This window comes from Miniopterus schreibersii (genome assembly GCF_964146895.1).
Source record: "Miniopterus schreibersii genome assembly, chromosome: 19".
Lineage (NCBI taxonomy): Eukaryota > Metazoa > Chordata > Mammalia > Chiroptera > Miniopteridae > Miniopterus > Miniopterus schreibersii.
The window spans coordinates 35,308,354-35,321,173 of NC_138119.1; the positions used below are offsets into that span (position 1 = coordinate 35,308,354).

Sequence of the window (12,820 nt, forward strand, 5' to 3'; positions counted from 1 at the left end):
CTGTAGGATGGTGCTGGTGGGGGGGAAGATAGAATGAAGGCAGTTTTTCTAGGTACCTTTTTTGGGCCCCCTGATGGTTTTCTGTCCTGATCCCCAGCAGGTCAACTTGGTTCTATCCTTCAGCCTTAGCCTTGGCTCTGCAGTGCATGAAGTGTAACTTTGGCTTAGATGAAGCATCTTGGTGGCCACTGACTTTCTCCCTCTGCTCTGAGCATTGACTGGCTCTAGGCAAAGCTGCTCCCTGTGTGAAATATGTACTTTTCCTGAGGGTTTCCCTGACTGGACTCAATGCTTGAGGGTTGTTGGCTGTGGGGATGAAAGATAGAAGACCTTAGAGAACCCTCTTGTTCCCTTCAGGCTCTATATCCCTTCTAGGATGAAGTCTGCCCTGGGACTGAATTTGGGAGCTTGGCTGTTTGGACTTACACTTTGTGAGACTGTCCCTAGTGCCACTTTGATGGGCCTCTGTACACAGTTGGTGCCCAAGAGCTGACTCTCCTTAAGGCAGGTCTGTGGGCAGGTGTCCTCTGGCTCAAAGCTGGCTTGCTCCCTGTTCTGATGAAAAGAGGTGTACAGTTTAGGCTGAGCACTGCTATTGGGAGAGGAAAGGAAAGCAAAGGGCCTTTTTGCTTCAGGGAAGAGAACCACTGCCAGGCCTCAGAGCCCTTTTAGTTCACAGGGAGAAGGCCTGGGGTCATGCTTTCTTTCTCTGATGGTGCCCAGGGCAGAATTACCAACAATACCAGGGATATAATTGTGTCAGAACCCAGGGGCTACAGTGACTCAAAAGAAAGGACAGTGAGAACGCTGGGTATCTCTTGGGTTGATTATTTCGACTGAACACTCAAAAACGGAGTAATGGAGTTCGGAAGCCACAGAAACAAGCTGAAACCACAAAAAATATGCCCAACACCACAGGACGGCCGGGCTCACTACTGTATGCTGACCTTGCAAGTTGGAGCCCACAGGTTCAACTTGGCTTACACACATTTTGTTTGGCCCACATGCATATTTAAAATTTAGTTGGCAACATTAAAAATATTGGAAATTTCACTTAAATGTTTGCATTTCTGGCTTCTCTTGAAAAATCAGATAACTGCCTGGTAGCCCTGGTCTGGAAGGGAGCAGCAGCTGCCCTCTGCTCTCCCATTTCCACACTCCTGGCTCTTCCATGCATTAGAACAGGCCCACCTCGCCACCTGAAATCACCTGCCTGTGGCCTGTAGGCATCTGTGACCCCTGATACAGGGTCACATGGTATCTGCTAGGGAAGGGCTGGGGCGACAAAGTCTGACTGAGTTAGTGGGCTTGAGACAACACTAATAAAAAGCTATGAGGCAATCGCAGCTCTGATCTGAAGGATTTCTATGGAGAAATGGGGACCAAAGCAGGGTCCCACAGCTGTTGAGGGAGAGGGCAGGGCAGTCACAGGAGCCTGGGAACTTGGATGGGACAATGCGTTTATCTTGGTAGCCCTTATATACGGGAAAGACAGTTTCCTAAGTGTGCACTGCGCGCCCGTCCAGCCAGGGAGGGTGTGCGGGGAGGGACAGAAGACAAATCACTTGGCATCTTTTCCCTTCACCTTGCCCTACGGGTTAGCTCCGGTGGTTTCTTTCTTTCTTTCTTTCTTTGGCACCACTTCATATGGTTAGGTCGTCAGACCTGGCCCGGCTACCGGCCTTGCTCAGCCCGCTCAGGGGGCCGGTGTCACCGCCAGGCGGCGCTGCGCGCGGGGACGGGGCCCGCTCGGCCCGCGGCTCCGCGCTCTCCGCCCCCTCCCGCGCTCCGGGGGTCTCCGCTCCCCCCGCCTCCCGCCCCGCCGCGGTCTCCGGCCCTCGGGCGCTCCCCCTCTCCGCTTCCTGCCCCGCCTCTCCCGCCCTGGGCTCCGCTCCTTCCCGCCCTGGCTGCCCGTCGCCCCCCAATCCCTGCGCTCCCACCGGGGCGGAGGAGGGCGGCGCCTCCCGGTCAGCCCCGGACGGGTCCCCGAGGGGCCCTGCGCCCGTCTGCTCGAGCGGAAGGCAAGGCCCGGCAGGCAGCGGGCTGGTCCCCGCCGTGCCGACCTCGGCCAAGGGGACGCAGTGGGACTCGGTTTTCTCCCCTTGGAGGAGCCGGGAGCCCGCGGCTTTCCCCAGCGAGGGCGCGGCGCTGCAGGGGGGGCGCTTCTCGGGCGCGCGCCCCGCGGGCCCCGGGGCGGCCGACCGCGCCCTCTTCAGGCCCAGGTGGCTCATCTCCACGATGTTGAGGAAGAGGGACACGGAGGCCACGGCCAGCATGAACACGACGAAGACGGTCTTCTCCGTGGGCCGCGACACGAAGCAGTCCACCACGTTGGGGCAGGGCCAGCGGCTGCAGCGGAAGAGGGGCGGGACGCGGAACCCGTACAGGAGGTAGTGGCCCGCCACGAAGCCCAGCTCGAAGAGCGCCTTGAACGCCACGTGGCAGAGGTAGGTCCTCAGCAGGGCGCCCTCCAGCCGGAGCCGCCCCGCGCCGCGCTCCGCCCCGCGCCCCGCGCGCGCGCCCGCCCCGCGCGCCCCGCGCGCCCTGCGCCTGTCCTGGGCGCGCGCGCGGTGCACCGCGTGGCCCACGTACACCAGCGAGGGCGCGGACACGAAGATGATCTGCAGCACCCACAGGCGCACGTGGGAGATGGGGAAGGCCTGGTCGTAGCAGACGTTCTCGCAGCCGGGCTGCTGCGTGTTGCACACGAAGTCCGACTGCTCGTCGCCCCACACGAGCTCGGCGGCCGTGCCCAGGATGAGGATCCGGAAGATGAAGAGCACCGTGAGCCACACGCGCCCCACGACCGTGGAGTGCTCGTTCACCTCCTCCAGGACGCTCCCCAGGAAGCTCCAGTCGCCCATCTCCCGCGCACCTGGAGGGGGCAGCAGCAGAAGCTGAGCGGCCGCAGGGCACCCCACTCGGTCCCGCCGACCCTGGGGGGACCTCCCCTGTCTGAGCTGCCGGGACAGCCCACCTGATAGGACGTCAGAGGAATCAGCTTCCACTAGCTCCCTTGTCTGAAAACCGGGCTTAATGGTAATAGCTGTACTCATTCGCTTCACAAGCCAACTAAAAGGATCTATATGTGTGTAATCCCCCGAACGCCACCCAAAATACAGATCCATGGTCACCTGGAATGAAACCAAGAGCACAGGCGGAGCTAAGGTGCATGAGGCATAGGTAAGGCTCATCGGCCTGAGCCCTGGGCCCCCAGCACGGCTCATGCAGGCCTGAGAGTGTCTGTAGCTACCTGACTTTTGACTCTGTTGAGCTGCCTAACGATCACATGCTTGAAGGAAACTGGTATTGACTGGATGTCTACTTTGCGAGAGACCTCTGACGTTATGTTATTTCATTTAGTTTGATCCTGCTAGACTGCACTCTTCATGAGAACGTGGAGCACACTTGCTTTATTTACAGCTGGATACTGAGTGCTCCTCACAGAGCCCAGCAAATAATGAGAGCCTGAGAAGTGCTTGTCAACAAACTTGATTCCAACACAGGAGGAAGCTGAGGCTCAGGGAGGTTAAATAATAGTCTGTGATAAACTAAACAGCAGCAGTTCTGCCTGCCTGATTCCAAGGCCGTGTCCATGACATCACTGAAATACACCGCCTGGGGGCAGAGCTACACAGCTCTCTGGCTCCCGTATTCTTAATTTATGTTTTCTCTTCTCCAGGTGGAAATCTGGAAACCCTACATAATAGCTTTACAACTGAGAGCAGTATCTTAAAATTATTATCAATACCCTTTTAAACCCAAGGAATGGAGAGAGTGCTTTGGTGAGGAATCATGCTACAGAGGGAGAAAGCCACTGGGACACCTTTAGTGTCCCACAGAATGAAAGGAGTTAGGGTCCATAGTGCAGTTATTTTAACAGAGCTAAAAACTGATTTATAAAAACAAAAAATAGCAACCATTAAGTACGATAACATATAAAGCCCCAGCAACAGCAAACAACTAATGTAAATGTGGTTGAAGTGACAGGGGTGAGGTGTGCAAACTGGGCCATTAACCCAGTGCAAACCCGCTGTGCAAGCTGGTGCCCTGTGAAGGACTATGACAAAACTTCCACCTCAGTCTAGGACAGATGTCCCTCCAGCTTGGACATCTCTAGAGTTGTGGCATTTACTCATCACTGCCCTCAGACCTGGGCAAGAGTCCTTCTCACAGGTGCTGCTCTGGGCTTCTTCCAGCCACGTCCTACCCTATAGGATCAGGAGTCACATGGGGCCAAAGGAAAATGCCCACAATTTTTAATGACAGCGATATTTGTTAACACTTGAAAGAGTGATGAAGAGTGGTTTCATCTTCAGGAGAAGACGAGCAGAATGGCATCTGAAAGCCGCCTTCCAACAGCACTTGGTTGCCAACACTGATTGCAGGCATGAGCGATGCCCAACTTATGCTCTTGGGGTGCACAAAATCGCTGTCTGCTGCACATTGGAGGGCAGAGGACAATGCTCTTCTTGGTGCCCTGGAAACTCCCAATTAGGTGAGACATCCAGCAGCAGCTTCTTTCCTCCTGGGAAGGTGAGAGCAGCTGTGGCATCGCCAGTCAGCACGCTGGGGCTGGGAAGAGTTCCTTGTAGGAAAGGGGTGTTGAGAGTGAGAGAGGATCCTCTCAGAACCAGCAGTTCAGAACCTCGGTTGTGTGTATCTAGTTATAGTTCTGCTGCTAACACTCCTCAAAGAGGTAAATCTAGTGCTTGCCCTGTAAAGAGTGGCAGCCATTCACATCATCTTCCAAAAAAAAAAAAAAAGTGAAAAAAGGTGGGAAACATCACAATCAGGTAAGCAACCCAAGTATAAATCCTATTGGTGGTAGAGAAAATTTTTTTTAAAAAAATCAGAATTTCTTATCAAATAATTAATTCATGTTAAAACAACAACTATGTATTTTACTCCTATAAGACAAAGTCTGGCATTGATGTACTCTAAGGCTAGTGTTGCTAATGTTTCATCCCCATTGATACATCAACTCGGTTTTGAAATCTTGCTTATATTGTATCATGTTTGTCCTTTGGGGTTTCTGTGTAGTTCACTCACGTACCCACATGAATGTGTGCAGCCAGCACGTGCTCTCAGGACTGTATGTCTACAGTCTTGTTTTTCCCCTTTAGGAGCAATAGCTCTCGGAGGGCAGGTACCATTTCGTCTTCATCTTCCGTGAACCATCATGACACAGAACAAAGACCATCACAGTGTGGGAGCTCCGTAGACACCAGTGGATGGGACCAGCAGTAATGATCTGAAATCTGACGTTCTCAGTCCCCCAGTGCATGTAATACCGGTATTACTTAGAGTCTAGGGAACTCGAGTCCTCTTTGCTGCAGGTAGCAGTGGGGAGACTGAGGGCTTGCAAACAAATGGCAAGTACTGAAAAAGGATAGTAAATTGATCCCAAACTTGCTGTTTTGAGACACTTTTGTATAAGATCAAACAGTGTCATGACACATGTTCACAACACATGAAGTCCCTCCTGAGTACTCAAGCCAGACAGGACGTCTCTTGCACACCCCACCCTGCAAAGCTAGGGCTGTTTGAGTGTGTGTGTTTTTTTAAAGCCTAGTTACAATATTTCTTGTAAAATTGAGACAAACTGTAACTTAGGACAAACTCTTTTCAATTCCATGCCACTGGAACAGTAAACTGAGCTGTTACGGAGAAAAGCCTTAGAGGTGCTGAGGGAAAGCGCCTTAGGTTCCTGATGTCTAACAATCAAAATTATACTTGAAGGAAGTCAGAGCAAACTGTTTCACTGGAGCAGTGAGGAATCTAAAAGAATATTTCTCTTCTCTTCTTCAAAGATGCAATCCTCTGCTTTCTTTTGCTTGTGAAAATTTAGTGAACAGGTACAGATGGAAACTAAGCCCTGGAGTTCAAACTTCCAAACTCTGGTGGAGTTCAAACATCCACCAGAACATCCCACCAGCGGACCCTGGTTTCAGGTAAGGATTAAAATAACACCTTAGGTTTGGGGAGCCCTTATGTATTCATAAATTATATAGTTTCACATATCTTATTTCAGTCCTCGTAATATCCTGTGAACTAGGTCAGCGATTCTCAGACCAGGATTTCACAGACTAGTATAAAAACAACAAAATAGGGTGGCCACGATACAGCTGCCAACTTCTTATTTTGCCAAGCGAGGACATAAAAATAAACTTATTAAGCCACTAACTATGACTACAGTCCGTTTTCACCATCATTTCATGAAAGGGGAATTTTAATATTATAACACTAAAAATAACATAATTTCAGAGTGAAAGACCTTTAAATCAAACACCTTTAACTTGGTGAAAAGTTTGCTATGTTGTTTACTACATCATCCTCACATTTTTTTCATAGGATGCTGAAAATTCACTGGGACCAGAACTGACAAGTCCACAGATGGATGTTTGAGAACTAGTGAACTAGGCATTACCAGCCCCCATTACCAGGTAGGGAGACAGACTAGGAGGTAAAGTAAGTCTCCTGAGATGGCTCAGCTAGTGAGGGCAGAGGTGGGCTGTGGGCCCTGCTTTCCCAGCGACAAGCCCAGGGCAGTTTCCAGCGTAGCATAGATTTCGCCTGGCTTTGAAGAGGCAGAACAACACACACGCATCCGTATTAACAAGCTCCCCAGAGGATCAGAGGGCCACTTACTGTTCCTGTTGGTAAGGGACTGTAAATGTGCCTCCACTCATGTTTCTAGAGCATTCCCTTAGCCAGCAGCTCCCTGAGAGACAACAGAACCCACTCCCAGGGAGTTTTACAGTTCTTAGCCAGAGCCATTCCTGTGATCCACGAAACACTCCAACATCGAAAATGCTGAGCACGAAGCCTCCCCAACACCCACAGCACTCGATAGCTATAAGAATCACCCCCACTGCAGAGCTTGAGTGAAAAAGCACAAAACTGATAAACATCAAATGTGTGCCTCTGGATTCCTGGAGGCGTGTTAATTCATTCTGAAAAAGGAAAAGGCCCTACAAAGTCAAGTTGTAGTTACAATTTGGACATCTCTGAGCCCCCCTCCCCATTCCTACATTCCTTTCCTTTCTGCAGGGTTTTCAGAATTGAACTCTAAGTCCAGCCCTCCCAACCCAAGACTGAATCTTAGTGGAAACCATTTCCCTTTTGGAGAAGCCCAGAAATGGCCCTGAGATTAGACTGGGAAAGAGGAGGGGGGGGGAAGGCTACACACTAATATCACCCAAAGAAAACTTGCCAATAAGAGTAGGGTCCCCTGGAGAAATAGGCGCTCTCTCCCTTGGCGCTCAGCAGCAAAATGGCAACTTTGGCTTCTTCCCATTGGCGCCTAAAAGCCTGCCTCCCACTTCTCTGCCCCACCCCTGCTGTGCTGCCCGACCGAGCAGAAACGACTGGATTGGCCCTGATGGGTAGGTTTTACTGTCCAGCAATATTTTAAGCTCCCAGCCAGACAGCTTTCATGAGGGGAGGGATGTTTGGAAAACAATAGGAGAGAGAGAATGGGAGAGCGATGTTGGGCACTGAGGGGAGGAGGGCCGGGGAGCTGACGTGGGAAAGCTCAGATGGGGCTTCTGCGGCCTCTGAAAGTGTCTTTCAGTGGCAGACAGGCCCTCTACGACAGGAGCCTCTGGCTTCCCTCCGGGGGCATGAGTGCAGGGGTATTTTCCCAATGTCTCAGCAGCTTAGAGAGTCATAGGGATGTAGGAACAGTAAGAGGTCACCTGTGTGCACCCCTCTGCTCTGAGCCAGACTGTGCCAAAGACACCCCAGAGAGAGGTTGGTTTTTTCAAAGGACAATATTTTACCCTCTTTTGGTGGGTCTTGCGTCTAACAACTTTCAGTAGGGCAGCCCCATCTCTGAAAAGCAGCCTTAATACTCCCAAGAACTCTCGCACCATTTGTCAAGGTAATGACGTTTCCCACCTGTTTCACTCATGATTACAAATACGTAAAAGTTTTTAAAAATTGATTCTGGAGAGGAAAGGGGGAGAGAGAGGAAGAGAGAGAAGAAGAAAGAGAGAGAGAGAGACACCGATGTGAGAGAGAAGATCGATCGGCTGCCTCCTGAACGTGAACCCGCCACCTTTGGTGCACAGGATGAGCTCCAACCCACTGAGCCACGCCTCCCAGGGCCACGAATACTTTTGAGAAGCTGCAGAATCAGGGGGATTCTACACCATCAGCTATTAGTTTTAGACTTTAGCTTTTCCATCTGTGAAGAAGGGTTAGGAGGTTTTTGCTCACCGAGGGCCTCTTGGATGACATGCCAGTGTGGCTTAGTGAGGACTGAGGGCCTCTTGGGTGACATGCCAGTGTGGCTTAGTGAGGACTGAGGGGCTCTGGGGTGACATGCCAGTGTGGCTTAGTGAGGACCGATGCTCTGCCTCTCTGAGGCCCACTCCTGTCTCGCTGTCTGGGGCTGACTATTGTAGTGGTATAAAAAAAATGGTTGTTTTGATCACATTTTTTTAACCAAAAATTGGGTCATTATTATTCTCTAAGTTTATTTGTGGAAACAATGGATAAAAATAGTTGAAAGAGGGATTGTTTAAGGAAATCTCAATGCATGATTACTAAATGGAAGGCAGCTTTGAGGGTTAACACAAAAGAAATCCAAGTGCTTGCCCCCTCCTCCAGTTTCCTATTCTTTCTGGTGTCATGGGCATATTGCATTTTTTTAAAAAATATATCTTTATTGATTTCAGAGAGAGGAAGAAAGAGGGAGAGAGAGATAGAAACATCAATGATGAGAGAGTCATTGATCAGCTGCCTCCTGCACACTCTCTACTGGGGTTCGAGCCCGCAACCCGGGCATGTGCCCTGACCAGGAATCGAACCGCGATCTCCTGGATCCGAGGTCAGTGCTCAGCTGCTGAGCCACGCCGGCCAGGCAGCAGATTGCATTTTGGTGGCAGCAGTTTGAAGGAGGGTGGCACCAATGTTGTGTGAGTCTAAAATTTTATTTTTATTAAAATGCTCAGTAGCCCACAGCCTTATTTACTTTAGAATTTGGATTTCTTTTTAACTTTCAAATTTGAGAGCCCACACTGACTAGGACAGTGCCCTCTAGGGAATCCCTCAGTCAAAAACAGCTGTTCAAGGCTGCTCCCCAGTATCAATGAAGTAAGTCAGAGGAGAGAGGGAAGAAATGTGGTCATTCTTTTGAGAACATTCATTTAATGTAAATTCCCGGAGCTTGTGCTTTCCCTGAGACATTCCAGAACCTACAAAGCTTCTTTTCAAAATGAGCTTCCATCCAGGGCTGCCCAACCCAACTTGGCTAATATGGGGGGCGGCCCCATCTCCTGTCATCATGTGTGAGAGATGGTAGTAGAGATGGTGTGAGTCTGGGAAAAGCAGGGAATGTCAACAGACCTCTGAACCATGATAGTCTCCCAGGCTTGGTAGAATCTCACTTTCCAATTTAGCATTTTCTTTGCTTATTTACTCTGTTGACATTGAAGACACTCTACTAATAATGCCCAGTTGATTGAATTTCTGTTGTCAGTTCTCCTTGCAGCTGGAAAGTCCTCGAAAACAGAAAGACTTAATTCCATACCTGTTGAGGAACGTTTTTAACGAGACGGGGAGAGAGGCTCTTATAGCCATCCCTGAGAAATGAGTTGCCTGTTCCTATCAGGAAGGAGTCAGTTGCTCAGGTTTTCAGAGGGTGTCTTCTCATGGTGGTCCTATTGTTTCATTTGATATAAAGAAATCTCTAGGAGATGAGATTTGCCACATTTAAATGCAAATACCAGTTCTGTAATCATATAGAATAGGTTATTAAATTATTGACCTTCTGGATAACCTAATGGTGGCCTTGTTTTGCCAGAGAGTGTTTTGGAAACAGTGGAGCAGTTATGAGTGCCAAGGTAGGACCTGGTTCTGGGTGTGGCTCTCTTGCTTTCTATTTGTGGGCAGCTTGCTCAGCCCCTCCAAGCCTCAGTTTCCTCACCTGTGAAACAGAGATAATAATAACTGCCCTTCCAGTTTTGTGAAAAGGACTTTTGATAACGAGGGTGGCTACTGATTTAACCCATGCAATGCTGTGCATCCCTGACTGGCGTTGATTAGTTTGCTGTGAGCTCTCCCCCTCTGAGTGTTACTGTGTCCTATGCCGCAGGGTCACCGGTTGTTTTGTTTCTAAGAGTGCCTTGACCAAGGTCATACACTCCCCCTTCCACAGGGAAAATGCCAGAACTGAGAAAGATCAGAAGAGATTGTTGGCCCCAACTCCCTCATTTTATAGATGAGGAAACCAAGACTCAGGGTGGAAATGATACCCAGAGGTCATGGCATGGCTCTGTGCCCAGGTGTATTACATAGGAGGTTAGAAGGGGATATGTGCCCCCAGAAATGAAAAGTATGGCAGGTGGAGGGAGGTGGCGTTCACGCAGACCTCACTGAGAAGGTAAGGTTTGGGCTGACTTTAAAGAAGGTGAGGGAGGGAACCGTGGGTGTGTGTGGGGAAGAACAATCCAGGGCAAAGGCCCTCAGCAGCAAGCAGGCCAGAGGGGCTGGACCAGAGTGGGAGAGAACAAAAATGGTTGGGAAGTGTAATTTTTGTCTCTTGTTTATCCAATTATGCTTTGTTTGCTCTCACCTTTTTAAAACCCCAACACCAACAGATGAGATACCCAGCATTCGATGTGCAACTTTGCCCTTCCTGTCCACCACGGGCTGTTGCTGAGACTGTGTGCCTGGCACTGTGCCCTGTGGATAAGGCCCAGGCCCATTGCAATGCCTGGCTAATGGAGTGTGCAGAGGCCTCATGTACATGTGCTCAAGGAGAGGGGGATGGTGGGGAAGCTGGTCTCCCAGCCTGAACCCCTGATCTGGCCTTAGGACTGGGCCTCCACCTTGCAGGAAACTAAACACAGACGTGGTTAGTGCCAGGCTATGGCCTGAGGTGGTCTTAGCATCACTACCAGCCAGCTGCCTGACTTCAACTGAGTGTCTCTGCCTCTGTTTTCCCTTGTGAAAAATGGGAACCAGTTCCTACTTCAAAGAATTGTAGTGATTAAATAAAACAATGTGTGGCCCGGCCGGGCGTGGCTTAGTGGTTGAGCATCGACCTAGGATCCAGGAGATTGAGGTTCGATTCCCGGTCAGGGCACATGCCGGGGTTGTGGGCTTGATCCCCAGCAGGGGACGTGCAAGAAGCAGCAGATCAATGACCCTCTCTCATCATTGATGTTTCTGTCTCCCTCCCTCTCCCTTCCTCTCTCTGAAATCAATAAAGATATATTAAAAAACACACACAACGCCAACAAACAAAAAACCAATGTGTGTAAAGCTGAGTTCAGTGCTTGGCATATCATAAGCACTTGATAAATAGTCACTGTGTTAACGATTATTAGGAGGAAGGTTTGGATACTACTGGAGAAAGTTCAAGGGTTCTTCGCTTCACCTGCATAGGGATCCATGCCTGCTTCCTCTTGTTTGTGCCACCTGGAGAGGGCCATGGCCCTCTCTGTCGCTTCTCTCTGGCCGATTTGGTTGTGAGCCAGAGATTCTTCATCGTAGCAGTTTGGCCGAGACTCAAGTGCTCCTGTGCCCTGAGGGGCAAAGGGTGGGCTGGAGGGGGCAAGGGGAGGTCACTTTCACTCATTAGAGGATTTCCCGCACAGACAAGTGGTCAGGACAAGGCGGGGCTCTCCATTGAAAGGAGCAGCTCATGCGTGAGAGCAGATTGTGCCGATTCTATAGAGCACACCCCCTCCGCCTGGGCTTCTCCAGCTAACAAAGTTATCTTTCCCAATCTGCTTAGGCAGAAGGGGACACGTTTCCCGTCCTTGCGCTGAGCACGCAGAACAGGCGGGACCGGGCCAGGGCTGGGGCTGGCTCTTGGCTGTCCTTGACTCCTCCCGTCCCTGCTACAAGTCTTGGGTTCTCCTCAGCTGTCCCATCACCTCGAAGAGAGAAGCACAGGCTGCAGGAGCTGGCATTGGCCAGCGGTGAGACTACGGTGCTGCGGGTGTGTGGAGAGAACATTCCAGAAGAGGGGCAGGGAAAGAGGCTGTTGCAGCCTAACCTCCGTAGGTCAGTGGGTCTCGCACGGTGATTCCCCAGGCCGGCCACATCAGCAGCGCCTGGGAACTTGTTCGGAACGCAGGCTCTCAAGTCCCACCCAGACCTCCTGGATCGGAAACCCAGGGCGGTTCCAGCAGGCTGTGTTAACAGGCCCTCCTGGTGATTCTGGTGCCAGCTTACCTTTTAGCAATGCTGCTAGAGGCAGCCCCAGCCACTGACCTTGTCCGCCCTGGCTGCGGTGCCCAGAACTGTATTGCAGCGCTCCCCCACATCCCCCTGCACGCCCTGACACTCTGCTGCCAAGACAGGGCCCTTCACACCTTTTTTGGGGTCCATTAGAAAAAACAACAACCAACCTTATGGACGTCACTGTAGTCTCTCAGCTGCCACATTAGTCCATCCTACATATATAATACTATAAATCAGAAGGGGGGGCATTTATACATGCATGATGTGTGCATTGAGATCGAGAGGTAGGCATGTTCATTTCCATTTTATGGAGACTCAGTGGGGTTAAGTAATTTTCTCCCAGTCAAAAAAGGAAAGGGTCAGGGCCAGACTGGAGCTGGCTTTGCTGGACTCCAAAGCCCATGTTTGCTTTGGCTTCCCGCGCTGTCCCCTTTAATGATAAGATTCAACTCTGCAGCGCTGACCTTTCAGAGCCTTTGAGGTCTCTGATCTTTGTGCTAATCAGTTAACATTTGGGGTGTTAAAGTTTTTTTTTGTTCTGAAAAACCAACACAGCTGCAAATGTTTTCTAAATAGACTAATTCACTTTGCACATATCCAGGTATAACTATTAAATTAC

At 50.5% G+C, this 12,820-nt stretch overlaps 1 protein-coding gene across 1 annotated transcript; it reads right to left on the minus strand.

Moving 5' to 3' along the window:
• Positions 1-1,643: 1,643 nt before the first annotated feature.
• Positions 1,644-4,531, minus strand: GJA8 (gap junction protein alpha 8; the record flags this gene model as incomplete). The annotated part of the gene is made up of 1 exon (XM_081121913.1): positions 1,644-4,531. The coding sequence occupies exon 1, from the start codon at positions 3,225-3,227 to the stop codon at positions 1,644-1,646; it is 1,584 nt and encodes a 527-aa protein (XP_080978039.1). The 5' UTR covers positions 3,228-4,531.
• Positions 4,532-12,820: the final 8,289 nt, after the last annotated feature.